This window comes from Chiloscyllium plagiosum, unplaced genomic scaffold (assembly GCF_037043375.1).
Source record: "Chiloscyllium plagiosum isolate Xiang-an unplaced genomic scaffold, Cpla_swu_hap1 HiC_scaffold_13, whole genome shotgun sequence".
Classification (NCBI taxonomy): domain Eukaryota; kingdom Metazoa; phylum Chordata; class Chondrichthyes; order Orectolobiformes; family Hemiscylliidae; genus Chiloscyllium; species Chiloscyllium plagiosum.
In genome coordinates this window covers 37,506,744-37,525,427 of record NW_028270151.1, presented here as the reverse complement: position 1 = coordinate 37,525,427, position 18,684 = coordinate 37,506,744, and the positions used below count along the sequence as shown (strand labels likewise).

At 37.9% G+C, this 18,684-nt stretch overlaps 1 protein-coding gene and 1 long non-coding RNA gene across 6 annotated transcripts in view; one reads left to right on the top strand and one right to left on the bottom strand.

The window, feature by feature from the left end:
• Positions 1-13,122, bottom strand: part of sox2 (SRY-box transcription factor 2) — a 112,667-nt gene extending 99,545 nt beyond the window's left edge. For 2 of the 5 annotated variants that reach the window (XR_006313422.2, XR_015759173.1), the window contains exon 1: positions 10,094-13,122. Coding sequence is in view for 3 of the 5 variants with exons in the window: in XM_087993530.1 (XP_087849656.1) it covers positions 742-1,429 (688 nt within the window). In the remaining 2 variants the exon portion in view is untranslated. Of the gene's footprint in view, positions 1-741; positions 1,944-10,093 lie in introns of those variants that run through there. The other 3 variants (XM_087993530.1, XM_043702357.2, XM_043702358.2) reach the window with 3 other exon arrangements.
• Positions 2,648-13,245, top strand: LOC122556003 (uncharacterized). The gene is made up of 3 exons (XR_006313423.2): positions 2,648-3,730; positions 5,910-6,014; positions 13,114-13,245. It is a non-coding gene; the product is annotated as an uncharacterized LOC122556003 (long non-coding RNA).
• The last annotated feature ends 5,439 nt before the right edge of the window (positions 13,246-18,684 follow it).

Genomic DNA, 18,684 nt, shown 5'->3' with positions numbered 1-18,684 from the left:
CCGTTTTCGTGAAAACTCCACACAACAGTTCGTAAAATTGTGACTCAATCGCTCCATTTTCGTTGAATTCCCAAACAATTAAAATGCCCATTTTCCAGCCACTCTTTCCCCATCCTTCTCTGCATTAATGTTAACAATAGCAAATGTACAGAAGCTTACATTTGCGAACTGTTATAAAAATTGGCAATTTCTCAGTTTACAAACTGTGGACATTTTGATTGCCGTTTTTTCTTGATAAATACTGTACAAAAAAAGTGGCATGTATAATAAAACTTTTCTTTCCTTAACCGAGACTAGCTCTAAAATATTACTGGTAAAGACTGTTGCAAACTTTTTGCAAAGTTTCTACCAAGGAATCATAGGACTATAATCGTTTGAAGTATTAAGTTCCCCCACCCCCGCCCCATGGTTCTATACAAGTTCTTTCTGCATGTATTATTCTGTACAAAAATAGTCCAAAGAAGTCCGATTTTTGAGTTTTTGTTTGTTTACAGTTTTACATATGTGTTAGAGGAAGTGTGCCGTTTATACCCGTGCCTGGGACAGGTGCGCTCTGGTAATGTTGGGGCATATGCAGTCTACTCTGGGCGGTGGGCTCGGGCACCTCAGCTCCGGGCAGGTACATGCTAATCATGTCCCGTAAGTCCCCCTGACACGGTGGACCCCGAGAGTGAGTAGTGACTGGGGGGCTTGTGCTCGACTCTGACTTAACCACCGATCCCATTGATCCCAGAGCCATACCTGTGCCTTGCTGCGTGTAGGCTGGGGACATGCTGTAGGTGGGCGAGCCGTTCATGTAGGTCTGAGCGCTGGTCATTGAGTTGTACTGCAGCGCGCTCATATCGTAGCGGTGCATCTGCTGCATCTGGGCCACGTTGTGAGCGTTCAGGCCCTGGTGCTGAGAGTAGCCGAGCTGTTCCTGCATCATGCTGTAGCCCCCGTTCGCCCAGCCGTTCATGTGCGCGTAACCGTCCATCCTCTGGTTGACTCCAGCGCCGACGCCGACCCCGACCCCGGCGTTCATTGCATTGGCGCCGGGCGCCAGCAGGCCGCCCGGCAGAGTGTACTTGTCCTTTTTCATCAGGGTCTTGGTTTTCCTCCGGGGCCGGTATTTATAATCCGGGTGCTCCTTCATGTGCAGGGCTCGCAGCCGCTTCGCCTCGTCGATGAACGGCCTCTTCTCGGCCTCGGATAAAAGTTTCCACTCCGCCCCGAGCCTCTTGCTGATCTCGGAATTGTGCATTTTGGGGTTTTCTTGGGCCATTTTCCGCCGCTGGCCCCTGGACCAGACCATAAACGCATTCATGGGTCTCTTGACCCTGTCTGGGCTGTTTTTCGCGTTGTTTCCCGCCGAGTTGGAGTTGCCCGTTCCCCCCGAAGTTTGTTGTGGGGCGGGCGGTTTGAGATCGGTTTCCATCATGTTGTACATTCAACCTGATGTTCTGAGAGCTTTTGTTTTCAATGTCTTTTTTTTGGAGGGGGAGGGGGTTGGCGTTGGTTTTAAAAAAAGAAACTTTTCTCGTCTCGGTCCGTCAACAAAACCAAAAAGTGAAGGAACGAGCGTGGAATTTGTTAATATTTTCGTTACTCTTTGCAAGTTATAGAAACCAACAACTGGGCACTTTGCAGTGGAGAGAGAGGAGAGCCTGACAACTCCTGATACTTTTTTGAACAAGTTAATAGACAACCATCCATGTGATGGGGGCTGTCACACAATAAATGGCCTCGCTGCAGCCAATCAGAGGGGTCCTCCGCCCCAGACCGACAGCTCGCGCGGCTGTATTTGCATAAGAGGGGGCGTGTCCTACCGCTTCCGCGGTCCCTCTCAGGGGCAGAGCGAGAGGGAGAAGGGGTGGGGCCGCGTCCAACCCGCCTCCCCCCCAATCCCTCGGAGAATGGGTAAGCCCAGCCAATCAGCAGCCCGCGCCTCCCCACAGCAGAGGATTCGGGGGGGCAGGTGGCCGGACCTCATCCACACCACATCCCCCTGCACATGGGGATGGGCACCTCCGGCCAATCGGCAGTCCGCACCTCTACACCATTACCAACCCACCCACCCCAAGTCACCCTCCCCCGTCACTTGCGCTGCTCTTGCGCGGAGAAATCGGAAAATGGCGCCGCCGCCGGTGTCTGACCCCCCCCGCCGACGCGCTTGAGTGACAGCCGGCCGGCTGTCAATCAAACCCCGCCAGCACCTCCCTTCCTTCCCCCCCCCCCACCACCCCTCAAACACACCACAACACCAGCCCAACAAACTGGCGCGTCCTATATTCAAGCCTGAAAAGTTCCCTTAGCAACCGCATCGGTCCGTATTCACAAGGAGGGGCTGCCGGGGAGGGGGAGAGAAATCACCGCAGAATAAGATACTCTCGTTTATAGATTAGTTGTATAAAGCCAACTCAACGGCGATTCAAATTCATGACCAACATTACCCGTGTGCTTTTGCACATTGGCATTCTGAAACGGGACATTTTAGGCAAATTTTAGGTGTGAAGCTTATTAGATGAATAATTTACTTTCTTCAAACAACTAAATCAATCCTCCTGAGTCACGACTCAATGGCTAGATACTCCAATTCTGAATATAGTGACTCGTTGCGGACAGTCGCCCTAATCCTGTTCGAGTTTTCTTTTCACCCTGTGACGAAGTTTCGCATTTCTTGAGTTAGAACATGACCATAAATTCCATTTTTAAGAGTACAAACGGACTTCGAACGAATGCACGTGCCTTACAAGGCGCAATCCTACATTTTTTTACTTTACATTTATGCTTTGTTTTCTTGATTTTTGTAACACATGGATTGTAATTTAATCGAGCCTTCTTTGTTTGAATGTAGGAATTTGAATAGAGAAAACATCAATGCCAATATAAAGACAAGCACGTCCATTACAAATAGGTAGTTTTGTTCCTCTTGTTGTCAGTACACTGTAGCTAACAAAGACTGGTATAAGTTTACTTCCACACCGTTGTTTGGATCTTTTCAGTAAAATGCACTTGAACAAAAATAAAAAAAAGACTAATAGTATTTCAGTGTTTATGGTACTTGAAAGATCTCTATTTTTCCAATCAGCCGCGAAAGAAGTTGATTCTTTTAAAAAACGAAACCGACTCCTCTCTATTTTAAAAAAAACACATCGCCTGTGTATCTTTTCTTTGTTCATTAGGTTTGTTAGTTCAATTTGTCAGCTTTCATCAGAGATCTGATCTTTTAGTTGAGCAAAATAGTGTGTGTAACGTGATTTGAATTCATTCGTTAGCCACAGAGGCTAAAATTAATTTATTTTAACGAGTAAACTGTTATATGTCGTAGCAACAGTACCCTATACAAACGTATTTGTGAATCTCGTATTTTTTTCGCCGTCCATAAAACATTTCTAAGTTATATGAATAGCAATAATTTATTCGTTTATATTGCAAGTTACTTGCCTTTGTAATAGACAGCAGAGCTACAAGCAAGAGTGAGGCGTGTGTTAATATCGCCGTCTGCTGGCAGACTCCTTTCAATGATGCCACTTTTACTCACTGCCATTTAGAAAAACGCTATTAAGCAAGAAAAATACTAATTTATCATAGAAAGCTACGGAGTTGTGATGAATCCCTACTGTGAATTAGCTAACTGCTAAAAAAAGGCAGTACCTTAAAAAAAACAAATTGTAGTTTCACATTCATTTCATCTTTATTTCCAAACGACTAGATAAATTAGACTTCTGTTCGGCTAGAAGGAATGAAAGTAAGTGCATATTATTTAATTTATGGTGTAAGTGAATTATGATTAATCAAACAATGGAAAGGGCGCTCAAATCAATTTCTTGCTGCTATTGTTTATGCTTTGCTCCTTGATAACATTATTTTACGATCTTACGTATAATTAACGTTCAAAAAAGGAGGGTGTGGGTGTGAAGTGTTTGATTGATAATGGTAATAAATAGATAACTGATGCATGGTGATATACAAACAACCTAATTGAAATAAAAAATATTCCCAGTGGATCTGAATGAATACAGATACATGTACTACCAAAAGGGTTATGTGCAATGCCATTTTGCAAATAGAACCGCAATTTATATAATATATATGAAAAGGCTTGTAGTTTTATTAAGAAAGACATTTCACTTAACTACTTTTGCAATTAAAGATAGAAATTGTGAGTTTGAACAGAACTATTTCTTATTTTGTCTTTCGATGCAAATGGAGATTTAACTTTGAGGTAATTGGGTGAGAACTAGCCAAGCATCTGACTATTATGATGCTTGTTAAAAACGTTTCGCATCTGCATTTGAGTGTGTCCCCTCCACTATAATCTTCTTATGGAAATGAAGGCGAACAGCGGGGATCCAGTAGAGTGTAGGAGAATGTCCTTGTTAACTGGAATTTCTCATCATTGCTAATTAGTACAGAATTTGACGACCACCGGTATTGGGAAGCACTGTTTAACCACTCACAACCCATCCGAGGGAGCAGACTAATTTTATTTTGTAATTAAAATTTGAAAAGGCCTATTTGACAGTTAAAGCTCTGAGCGTTTTATCTCCCCGTGAAATAATTGCCGCCTTGATAACTCAATTTCTGCAAAATGTCAACTGAAACGCCAAAAATTTAAATTTTGTTAAGTAAAAATTATCTAAAACCAATGGTCCTTAACCAGCTGTTTCCAAACCAATAAACTTTCAATTGGAACAGGAAAAATGCCTTGTACCCGTTTGTCAAATAATACAAGCATCATTCTATTGATATTTTATTGATTAGCCAGTACAATATTTTCTTTAATTAAGTAATTTGAAGAGTTTCTGGCAAATGTTTCAAGTAGGTAGTGCAACATTTCACAAAAACAAATGAGTAATATTGGAGGTTAAGTTAAACCAAAATATAGATGAATTGTTTTATCTGCCCGAAAACCAAAGCCATTAACACTCAATACACTTCACTGCAAATTGATAAACACAAGTTAGGAATAACATTAATTGAGGACAAACCATCCAAAATGTGGTTTAGATATTTTACATAATAAAATTACGACGTGGTAGAAGTTCAAAAGGGAACAGCATTTCTACAGGATTCAGTAGACAACAGTTCTACGCAAGGGAAAAAAAACACTTCTTTTGCAAATGGAATCAATAAAGGGGGCTTCCTTTACTCAAACCATATGTCCAGTGATCTGAATTCAAACATTTTTACATCGCGTTTGTGAAATGAGTTACTACTTTGCGATATAGGCCAATGTTTCTGCGGGATTGTGAAATCCTTGGATCATTACGGGGCAAATACCTGCGCTAACGATTCAGGGACTTACAAGTGGCATTTTAAGTCTCAAAGAACAGGGAGGCAACAGACTCCTTAAGACCTAACTCTGGTAAACAATTTCATTCAAGGGTACTTGAAACCTAGAGGAAATTACAGCAACTCTACTCTGGTGTTTTCCGTTCTTCAGAATAACTCCCAATACGAGTCCCCAAAAACATTTCACGTACTCAGAAAAGAGAACACAACTCATCCACTCAAGTATGCTACTTTAGCTTTGAATTTAATTATTGCAAAGGTGCTAAAATCTCAAATTGAAAGATGATGTCATCTGACACCGTATTTTAGTGGTGCCGTTGCAAACGACAATTTGGACGATTCATATTTTAGTAAAGACTACGAGTCTGAAAACTAGCAGTATAGGCAATCCAAGAGTTTTAGTTGGGTCGTTGAGCGAATACGCCATCTTGTTCTTAACCATAAATTTGAAAGAAATGTTAGTTATTTTGTCGCTCATCTTTACAGCTATTCGGTAAAGTGGCGCCTTTATCGCAGCAAGTCCCTATTCCCTGGTCAACCATGAATTCAAATGTCACCATCTCCCTATGATATAATTGTCGTGATTTCAATGATGATCACCTCGCGAACTCAAAACTTTCTGTTCTATTAAGTTTCTGAGCTGCTCGTTGAAGGTTGCAACAAGTTCGAGCGCACCCAATCGCTGACATGTAGAATTAACAAAGCGGGCGAGTTTTACTTTCAACCAACTGATTTCGGTAAGTTCAACATGAAAAGGAAATCCTGTATGCTGACCCTATATCACACAACCGATGTCAAATACATGGCACCTCGCGAAATTAAAAACAAATTCAGTGGTACCAACATCTCAAAAATAGCACACATATTTTCGGCGTCTCCAAAGGGTAAAGTGTATCGGTGTCACTCCGAAGTGTCTTATTTATAATTAAACTCGAAACATGGATTGTCTAACATTGCGTTTGATACCGGAGCTGATCGTCTACTGCTGCTACTAGAAATCAAACCGCGTCAGGAGACAACGGGTCAAATAGGAATCATTCAGTTTTGATAAACTACATTACAGTGGGCGACAGTCCAATTTATTTAACCGCTAATCATTTTCTTGGCTTTTGTATTCGGTAATACTCCAAAGCTGAATCTGGCTGGAAACCCACGTGAGAAGCATGCATCTACTTCCTTATCGTGTGCAATGTTTGAAATTGACAAAATTAAAACCGAAAGAACTGTCGATGCTGGTAATCAGAAACAAAAACTGAAATTGCTGGAAAAGCTCAGCAGGGCTGGCAGCATCTGTGCAGAGAAATCAAAGTTGCTTCGGGTCCGGTGACACTTCCTGGGACCCGAATTTTGATTTCTCTGCACAGATTCTGCCACACCTGCCGAGCTTTTCCAGCAACTTCTGTCTGAAATTGACAATTGCTTCTTTTGACCATCTTGCCTTAAGCACTTCTTAAAAGTTTCATACCCATTTCTAATTGTTTTCGTTTCTTCCGACAAAAAAAGAACCGCAAATTGAACTGTGCAACAGACATAACTTTACCGCGATGTACTACTTCAACACAATTCTCCAAAAGTGTCCTTCATAAATCAAAGGGACATTATGCATGCCGACTTCGAATCTTTTTTGTAATTTAAAGTGTGAAAGCCTTAATGTAATTTTAATCCATATAATTTGATGTAACAAACCCTCTGCGTGGCATCTGAATGGTATGATTTTCCAGATTCCAATTGATTATAAAGTACCTTTAAATACACATGATTCAATTTTAATGAATACATGAGTCTAGTGTTCGACTTGGCTGATACAACGCACTAGACTATTGAATCAAAAAAGTTCACGGTCCGATTCTATACATTGCAGTTCATCCAAATGAATTTTGCAAAGAAAGTTGTTGCAATTATATCCAGTAAATTATCTGAAGGAGATTAAATCGCGAGTAAACGAATTATCATTAAGAATTATCGTCGTGGTTTGTTTATGTAGATTGCAAAAATCAAAGGTACCTCAGAAGGTATCTACGCAATCTGAAATTGTAACGGTTTTTACAAGGTATTTAAATAGTTAACGCCTTCAACAATAAACAAAACTGCTTCAAATAAACACCTTAAATTGAAGAAATAGGAATTATTTTGATACAGACTATCCACATCTTTAATTGATTAGTTAGTTAGGTGTAATTGAATGAAGTTACAGTTTGAGCATACATTTTTTGCCGTTCATCATGTTACCCAAGCACTGATAAGCGCGACGTACTTTCAAAGAAATGGCACGTGCATTATGGGCCGAATGGCCCTTTTCTGTGCTTTGTCATTTTAACTTATGGCCTTGACATCTTAAACTCTGTCTACTTATTGAACCAGGAAAAGACGAAAAAATTCGACCATCTCCTTCAGGAAACAAAAACTTAATTCCAGCAATATGGTCACAGAGGGGACATTTATTTGCACCATATCTAACGCTGGATGTTAGTATAGCTTTGGGAAAATGATTTATTCATCATGAACTGCACTGTTCATAAGAGGTTCCGAGTGTGCATGTATATATGTTAACCATGATGAATGTTGTAGCGATTGAAGTCCGTGTTGTCAAAGTGGTGTCGAAACAATATCCTCTCAAATTGAGGCTGGTGCTGGGCAGCGACAAGATGAGGCTCCTGTTTTCTTATACTAAAAAACCCGACAAACTGGGTTATTTGATGCAGCAGGTGACATGGAAAGTGTGCACAACCGAAAGCCACCTCCCTGAGAGCTAAAATGACCGACTTTGGGGTAGTTTTTGTGCTCTGATTAAAGACACTAGGGACTGTGATTGCCCATAATCTTTAGTAGCCCATGGTAAAAGGTAACAGCAAATGCTCCCAGATTAATACCACAACGAACACACATACAGTTTCCAAACGGCGTTAGCTAATCCGTCGTTTGATTATTTGAAATTTCACCATCGAGACAACACAACTTTAATTTATTTTCCCATTAAACGTTACAATTCTGGAATAAAAGTGCATCTGTGTCGACAAACAAAAGTTGTTGAGGAGCGTTTTTAAACAAATAATTGATTTCATTCTAGTTTTTAAAATCTGATAAATAATTATTATCTCTGAGGTATCCATCCAATTTCAAGGAGCAAGACATAAACATTTAATATCTAAGTAAATGATACAAAATACCTTAGCAACAAAATTGAATTATTTATCTCTTTAAACTGTTATCCACAGAACTAAATTTAAGCGGTACATATCTAATTACTCTTGCTGAAGATGTGAGGCTAGAATGAAATTAGCAGTCATTACTAGTCTTTTAACTATATGCTCCTTTTGATCAGCAGTAAATTAGCTTTCCCTCTAACAAAGCCTGTATAGCAAGCAGTGGGCCGTAAATAAGACAGCTCGACCTCCCCTTAACACCTTTTCTGTTGTCAATCACAGCTCTGCAATTCATCCCGAGATTAACCTTTATCTGCAAAATTAAAAAAAAACCTTCGCCTACAGTGGTTAATTTTTTATAACTGAAAAGATCTGTTAAATTTCAGTATAATTAACCGAAGTGTCAAAAATCCAGCCCAGTTTCTCAACCAATTTCATAGGAGTTGGCGCCTTGATAACGGAGGAAGTAATAATGCAGGCAAGATTTTTTAAATTAGTTTTTTCCCCTTCTCAACCACTCTGATTTGCTATACTATATTATTAAATCCGACATTGGATAATAGATTGCACGTTTCTGAACAATTTAACTCCTTCACTCCTGAGTAAATGAAACATGAATTATAAGTAAATCTGCGTAGAAATGGCTTGGTTTACTGGGTTCAAGTTGAATATTGGATGACAAATATCAAGAAGAACTTTTTTTTTACATTTATCACAGGCGAGCTCACAGGGCATGCCAGTAATTATTAGCTGTTTGGGGAAACTCGGGGATCATGGGCCGTTACATTCAGAAGGTATTTGAGGTGGCCAGGTACATGGGCCATGACTAATTACACAACAGTGGAACACAGCGTTGTTTGATTTCCCTTAAAAAAAGCCGATTGTAAACAGGCTTGTAATCAGACTGGTTCCAGAATCAGTTTTCCTTTCCCAAAAGACAGCCATCAGTGGATTCGTGCTTGTTAAGCACTCGAGGGACCGTTAGGGGACGCCCGAGAGAGGTTCTACTTAGCAGACCCCCTTCCCCCCCAAACAAGCAAATAATTCAGGGGAAAACACAGCACTATGGCGACCTGTTTCCTCATCGCTGCAACTAAGAGGAGTCCGATTTTACATTACAGTGCTGTCAGCTGATTTCCCCATCCCCCAACACTCACAAAGCAAAAAAAAAGTTCAGGGACTCTCCTAGTGAGAAATAGAAAACAGCCCTGATTTCTTATTGGCATTCACTCAAGGTCACCACCTCCGCTGCTGAAAGCGCTAGGCCTTTTTTTCCTCTCTATTACATGCTACATTTGAACAGTTCTGTCAACTCCCCCGGCCAGGGACCAGCCTTGAAGTTTTCACACGCAAATACTCGGCCGAATCTTCCGCAATACTGCATCATCAACAAATTAAAGGTTCATGATCCAACTGAGCTACCGTCCTTCCGGCAAAAATTCGGAACTTGTACACAGCAACAGAATGTTTTTTTTCCCCAAAAGAACATGGTTTGGTTTAGAATAACCCGGTCATTTACAGCGCACGCCATTTTAGACTTATTTTACTGCGAACCAAGAAAGAAGCAATTCATTAAAAAGCTTTGCACAAGAGCCGCGCTGTAGCTTTCTTTTCTCTCCCCAAATAGAGCAGAAATTTCAAAATCAAGTAGTGAAATACTGCGAGTCACTTACCTGACAGGTCTGGGTGTTGGCCGTACTGCTATCGCCTGGAGAAGGAACGAACGGCCGCAATCCCGCCTGCGGGAGTTGCTGTGTACCGCTGCTGCTGAGACCTCTCCGGGCTGAGAGAGCCGGAGATCCACTGGTTTGTTTTTCTCTTCCTGTGAAGCACAGGCAGGCGACTCATGTTTGCTTGAAACCGAACTCCCTGCGCTTTCTCGGTCGCCTGCGAACGCGTACAGTCCTCTTCATATAACCACAGAGGATATGCAAACCCTGGAACAAGAAAAGTCGTTTATGGAAAAAAAAATTCTAAAAGGCTGAACGTTTTAAAGAAAGAATGGTTGCAGAACAACAAAAGTCAGTTACACTACGCTGCTCTATACCCCCACCGACAGACAGAAGAAAAAGCTTTATATTTTTTCAGTGGGTATTCAAGATAATTTGAAGCCATTGTTTCTGCTACAGATGGTTCTTTTTAATACAATAACACTGCTCTTTGTGCATACTACCCACAATAAAATCTAAAGCGTTCTCTTGAATAACCATTTTGTTCTCTGTTGTATAGGGCCAACAAAAGCTGCCGTGAGGTAATGGTTTCGCTGTTTATTGAAACCATGGAATAGGGGCTGGATAAAGGATAGAAAAAAGACGTTACAAGGTCACACGAAAACTCTTTATCTGAATAAAATATTATTTTAAAGTAAAAAGTACTCTTAACTGCACCTAAAGGAATCTGTGTCAATAAAACAATTACGTCCTTCCAGCTTGTCATGTGTTAAATCATATGTCGGTTAAAAGTTACAAAGGACAGTGGGTTTAATACTGTATTGTCAAATATATCAAAGAAATACAAAAACTGCACAACACACCAGTTTCCCCGCTTATTCTTTAGAAATTGGTCATAAAAAATAAAGGAAACCAATTCCACTGCAAAAAAAAGTGAAACAAAGCCACACAACATAAATGATTCCCATGTGGTATAATTCCCAGCTGTGCAACATTCATAGTTTGCCTAGCGAAATTTTCAAATTTCATAAAAAAAATTTTTCAATCAGCACAATAGTAACATTCAGTCCTCGTCAAACATCCGCTAAAGGTAGGCACCAAGGACTTTGCCCTAAACATACATCAGTTTAAACAAAGCATGGCTATAAATTAACTGGACAAAAAGTTGTTACTATCTGATTTCTCATCCACCTTTAATGGTTCTTAAACTCTAATTAAAATGCCTATCGACACACCAACTATATTGTTCAAGGAAGGACTAAATATATTTCGTGTCATGTGGATTCAGCATCAATTTAGTCTGTCTGACATCTAGATCATGTATTTGGCTTGAGTTGAGGTCTTTATCGGCTTTGAGAGCGAGCTCCTCAGAAAGGGAAAGTCGGAAACAATGGATCTCTGCAGGGAAAGTTGTTAGTCACTGACTCTCTGTTTGTCTACCTTTCTCTAGGAATTACTAGCTCATTCTCTCCCAGTTCCAGACTGACAGTAATCCACTCCAATGACTTCTGCCTTTTGTGTGTTTATAGTACATGTCTCAACCATAATCTCAAAGCTACAATTACAATAGGATGTCATGACTTTAACCTTAACACTACTTCCTTTAATTAACCTTCAGGGTGCAGGAGAGCAGCCTGTGTGGTAGAAGTTGGTTTGTCAAATCGGCGACTTATTCGCGGTGTTGGAGGTACAAGCGGGCACCAATGGGATACTGTTTTTGCAATTTGCTTGACACATGCTAGAATTAGAAGAATTTTCACAAATCAGTGAATAGATTGCTTTTGATCTCAAACAACTAAAATCAACTTGTAAACCTGTTACTAATATCTCCGTGATATTAACTCAATGGATGAGAATCAGCACATAGATTCCCAATGACCAGTCTACCATTCAATTGCTATTTTAATAAGATGTTTGCTGATATTAATAGGCTCCTGCCTTATCTCTAGACATGAGATTTTGTACATATGTATACAGTTGTTATTTTACAATCGTAACGACACATAACTTAATCCAAGGCGATTTCACTCTTGTAACCTATAACAAACTGTCTTCGACGTCAATGAAAGCGTTTCGTGCGTTAGAAAATCAATTTTCAATTACCAACGTCTCTTTATGCGTGTACAATAGAGAGTGTCTGAAGAAATGTTTTCTGTCCCAACTGTTCCTGCTATGATTTCCTATTGGAATAGACGCCCTACCCTAATTTGCAACTTTATCTGTTTATCACTCGAACATTTCTAGCCATCATTAGATGTTCAAATAAAGGTAATTTTTGTTCGATCAACGCACTGTATAAATTTTAATTAAAGCATGTAAGTGCTGTTGATAGACATTCCATGTTCATTATCCTAGCTTTGAAGCTGACAAACATTTATAAATTATTGATAGCAGATTTATTTTCCCGTTTTCCCCAACAACAGTTGCCATTTCTATTCAATTCAACATCTTATAGCACTTTTAGTTGGTATCAGAAATGCTGAGCAATGAAGCTTACGTTTCTCAAAACAAAACTAATGCAGTGTATCTCCAGTGTATTACTGAATGGATCTGTTTTGCCTGCAAGTGTGTAACATTTCAACGCCCCTGACAATTAGCAACATCCCCAGTGTCAATTCGTAGCTGCAAGGCTCTCCAGATACAAGAACAATTGCGTTGGACCAACTATATATTCAGTTTCTGAGTGTTCAGTGTGACTGTTTCAAAATAAGTTCACCTATGTTTTGATGTGAAGGCTGTTATCCCGCCAAAGCAAGGAATAATGTGCGGTTCTAAACATATCATCGCCGATATAAATAAAAGCCTATTTAGACTAGCCTGTTTTCAGTGTACATGTATTCAATTATATTAATTTAAACTCGATTGCGAATTTCTATGATGCGCAATCTATTTTCTGAGTTTCATTACTAAATCAGTAGAGATTACATGTGTGATTTATTAGTTAATATTCATATAACATTTTGCCACCGCGAGCAACTTCAAATTGAAACCAATAACGTATACTCTGAGAAGTGTCTTTACAGGGATTAGACAACGGGCATTGAAATGGATGTAACGGGCAAACGGAAGAAAGTTCACACAATCGTAACGCGATTTCCTGGACCTGATAGGAAAATCGACATTTCCTGCAGAGATGCCGCTGGAACTGCTTTTGAAATTATATTTACATAAAGTGAGCTTTAAAAGAACTACTTGGAGCTATCAGGTCCGCAGACACTTTGTGTCGTAAATCCATACATCAAGCTTCTAATCGGCTTTAAATGAGTCTTTTTCGAACGTTATGTGTCCGGTTCTCTATAAACCTGACCTAATAGTTGTGCAGTTCATGTCCTAAATATTGTTACATATTATGAAACCATTAAACTGTAATTGTTAATGAATAATCTTCTTAATACATGCATATATTCCTTCAAACGTTGAAGCATTGGTATCTACATTTACATTTGCTGCTACAGTACTGTCTCGAATAGGATACAATTACAAGTGTAGACTAGTTAATCGCAGAAAATGCACAGAGTAAGCCACACATTACTATCTTCCTCAATTCAAAATTGAAAATCAAAGATTATGATGCAAATGTTCATGCATAAGTTTGATATCCATTTGGTTAATTTATTTAAAAGTACTCCTTTTAAACACTGCACTACAATTAAGTTTTGTTTCATCAAGTAACTTCTGCTGGAAGGTGAACATGTGGATATCAACTAAAGATAGAATCAGGCTTCATTGCAATGTTTCCTCTCTGAAGAAACAGTTTACTAAGATTCATGTGAGTAATTTTCTATGCCAGATGGAAAACTGGCAGCAGTGAATCGAATGCCCATCATACACACCCAATACAATTTTCTTTCGAGTGGAGACAATGAAAAGCAAAATGGGCAGCTTGTATAACGGATGGCCTTCTGCCATTGCCAGGTTTCTGCCCCTATAGCTTAGGTTCACATGTGAAGAATAGGCTTATGGCTGAAGTATTGATTGCTGATTTTGCCAATGAAATCATAACACAGCAATAATCAACATTTTCAGAAATATGAAAATGGGTATGCCAATTTCATTTATATATCACCTTAGTTCACAATATGTTTAGCTTCCCTTTACTGATTTGAAAAATCGGATTGGAAAAGCTTGTTGAAATATAATTAAGCACATTTGAATGTTAATTTAAGAACTTGTATTGATAAGATAATATTCAATTATAGATAAACCATTACAGGGCAGGCCCAAGAAGAGCCAACTGTTCTTAGTTTTTCTTTAATTTTATAAGTGGTAGGTACAGAAACAACACTGTTTCTATTTCTACAGTACATCAGAAACTATTGTTAAAGTAAATACAGAAGCTTATACTATAATTGCAGTTAGCATGCTACAAGGAAAATACTTCCTCAAAATTACATAGCTACATAGAAATGTCACAAGTATACCATAGGAAAATGTAATAACTAAAAATAATTTTAAAATTAATGTATGGGGGTAGTTTAATGATTTTTGAGGTTTTTGAAATATAACACAAATAAATAGCAAATTTCTAAATTTATGAAGCAACAACCTTGTTTCATTATAATTTTACTACAGACCCAATTATCATCAATTCTGCAAATAAATAGTTTTGAGATCAACCCAATTTATAAGATAGATAGGTGTAATTCAGATTCTTAATTTGATAGTGGGACAAAGTAACTGTCAGGCTGATATCAATCTCTCAGTCCAGTCCTTCAAAAGGTTGTTTTATAAATACTCTGCCTAAACTAATTGATGTCAATTACAATTTCACAATGAAGTGTAGGTATTGGTGACATTCTCCCAGGAGACTTTAACAACCTTTTTTTGAGAACCTTAAACTCACATAATTTTGAGTTATACTATTTCAATGGAGTTCTCCCAACTACTGTGAAATTCAAATTTCAAATGGAGACACATTCTTTTCATTATATGTTTGACTAATTTCAGTATGTGTTTTCTTGCAAAATATACCTCAGCTTAAATTGATTGATTTTGTAAATACAATATATCATAACAGCCAGATGTAATCTCAGAAAGAAAGTCTATTATTTGTCCAACAAAATAAGTGTTGTTTTGCAAGGATTAAATCAGATTAGATCAAGTGGATAGGCCAATGATTAAATGAGTACATGAAAGTTCATGTGTACAAGTTCATTTTTTTTTCAATTCTGGTAATTATTTTTAACAGCATTATCTCAAATTAACAGATGACTGAATTGCACAAATTGCCCATTTCAGTGATTTTGATTTATATTACCATAGTGAAGGAAGGTGGTATTAAGAATTGACTTTCCAACATTATACTCAAGATTTTAGCTGATTATTTCTTGTTGTTCCAGATTTATTGCAATACTGTTACTACACCCCCTTCACCTTCTGCTCCATCTTGAGGCACTTGTACACAAAACATTGTAAATTTCAAGCTAATAAATATTTTCATGTAGCTCAGTCAAGTATTGTACAAGAAATACAAAACAAACTTCCTCCTAAAGATTGGCACATATTTTGTTTCAATAGTATTTATTATGAGATCAATCCGGAGTTTAGTAACATTGAAGTCTTCAAACATAATGAAGAAAGATGAAAGTGATTTCTAGGTAACAAGCACTCATAGGACAGACAATCCCTTTTACAGGTGACTGTTCATATTAAATAGCTGCATTTTTTTAAATGACCTGATTCAATATATTTCCCTTAAATGAATGTTTGAAGAAACTAGCTTCAGGCATACTCACATTGATCTGCATTACAGATTAAGCAGTGAACACTTTAATCACATTAACTATCAAACAAGTTAAATCAATGATCAATTTAATCACATTAGATAACCTCTCCAACTATCTTTCACTGGAGTATACTAAATAATCCTTGGCAATTTATCTTAGTCTCTTCTTTATAATTGCTGCTACTAAATGATTGTCTATAACTCAGATGGCTGTATAGCACTATTTAAATTAAATTAGGGATGGATAATGTGATAGATTTCTATACTTAATCACACAAGAGGGGTGAACGAGAAGCTAACTCGATCTGACATGGGGTGGGACAAAAGACTAATTACCTCACTGAATTCATTAATAAAGACAAACAATTAGATTTTATGTCTTATTTAAGAATTACATAATTAAAACTAAAAGAGTAAGAGTACTATACTTAGGATAATTTTTAAATTAACAATGTACACTACGTTGGAGGGGAAAAAAATCTTGTGTCTGTTGGAATTGAAATTATTTTGCTACAATGTAACAATTTTTGTTCTTGACAGTTCTTAATTATGTAATAAGTGCTTTGGGCTGAGAATTCTGCAGGTACAGATGGCGTAAGTAATTAGAATGCCCTCCAAACACTGTTGCATTGCGACAGTGTGACATATGAAACCTGTTCTCAATGAAAAGGTCAAGGTTTGCCAAACTGTTTCTCTACACTGCTGTTTCTAGACCACCATCATAGATGGGTTTTGATTCACATGGAATGTAATGGCTGAGGCTCAGTTGCAATGTGTGAAAAGGAAAGCTACAATCTGGTTTGGTCACATTATAATTACTAACATTCAAGGTTTAGTTAATTGTTTGAAATCTTCTTTTCTGGCCTCTTATAGATATGTATTCATCAATGTGATAATATTCCTTAAGTAAAACTAATGTTGAGAAATAGAAATCATGGTCTGAAATTTCTTGCATAAACACAACCCGTCTGTTAGGTCTGAAAATGCATTTATTCTGATGATATAATTGCATCCAAATTTCCAGCAAATCTCATTAGAACAAATTGGATATTAATCAGCATTTTAAAAATGGTGCCCAAAGAATGCTTGAAAATGGCAGCATATACTTCATGTATGTTAAGCACAACATGCTTACGCAACTGCAATTGGGCAGCTTTTCATTCTTTACTATATCACATACCATAAAAATCCATTCGAAGAAACATAAACTAATATGAGGATCTCCATGCGGATAAATATTTTAAAATTCTAAAAAACTGTAAACATAAGAAAAATAACTTTTTTTCTTCTGTACTTAAAATTTAGTTATAATTTTAAGAGAGCTCTGAGGAAACTCAATTGCAGAAAATGAAGGGTAAAGGATTGAGAATTGAACCCTTTTTGCACTCAAATTCCACAATCGTTTAGACTGCATCTTATATTTATGCACAGATTGGGTCTGTATTTGGGCACAGGTATTGCCAAGCTCTTGTAGTTATGAATTATTGGATTTGGAACAATGATGGAATTTTTAAAAAAATCTTGCATTAAATAACATTAAATGACAAATGATGGTTATGTACTTCTCATGAGAACTAGCTAGCTGTTACAAAGTAATAAAGATAATAAATGCAAGACAAAATGAAAGACTGCAGGAAATTACAGTGAACCTTGCTGACACTTATCCATTTTTCTAAGGTAATTCTCAATTTTTGTTAACTTGTATACTTTATTTTCAGCTTTTTTGAAAAGAAGAAAGCAGAAGCTCTCAGGTTAAATATAATCAGTCAAATGCAGGTAAAACTTTCTTTAACTGCTGGAATGAATTTATCACTTAACACATAAGGAATTCCTTACGATCTAATTCAGCTGGATTGCTAATTGATGTCAACATCAGAGTACTTTTTATTAAGGAGTGAAGCCCAAAAGCAACTAAGTTGATATTGGCCAAACTCTTTTGACATATCAGCTTTATAACCAACAAAGGAAAAAGATTTAATGGTCTGGATTAGTGTTGCCAACCCTTCAAAATTTTTCTGGAGTCTCCAAGAGTTAAAGATTAATTTCCTGAACACCGCTGTTAGTAATCCAAAAGGAAAATAGCCCAAAAACCTTTGGAGGCAGGAGGTCATGTGATAAAACCTTCAAGGCAAATTCAGAGTAGCAGTGCGTTTGGTTTGAAGTCACATACCTCATATCCCCTAATGATTTTGGATAACCAAAATATATCAATCTCAGGTTTAAAACTGATGATAGATCTAGCATCAAATAATATTTGATAAAGCTAGTTCCAAACTTCTACAACCTTTTGTGTATGGAAGTGTATTCATTTCACTCCTCAATGGCCTGTATCTAATTTTTAAGCAATGTCCTGAATTCTAGATTCCCCAACCAGTGGAAATAGTTTCTCTTTATCAGTTCCTCTTAACACGTTGAAAACTTCGATCAAATCACCCCTTAATTTTCTAATTTCTATATTTGAGTTCTTTGAGGATGTAACAAGTAGGGATAAATGGGAACCAGTAGATGTAGTATATTTGAATTTACAAAAGGCATTTTATATGGTGTCACATGAAATTAAGACTACTGTATATGGTGTTGGGGGTGAAACAATGGATAGAAGACTGGCTAACTAACAAGATGCAAGAATTATGATAAATGGATTATTTTCAGATTGGCAGTCTGGAACCAGTGAAGTGATACAGATCATTCATCAATTATTTATGATCCATATTAATGACTTGGATCAAGGGGTCGACTGTAAAGTTGTCAAATTTTCTGATGGTATAAAGTTAAGTGGGGAAGCATATCATCAGGAAATACAAAGAGATTGTGAAGTATATGGATAGGTTATTTAGATGGCAAAAAAATTGACAGATAAGGTGAAAAA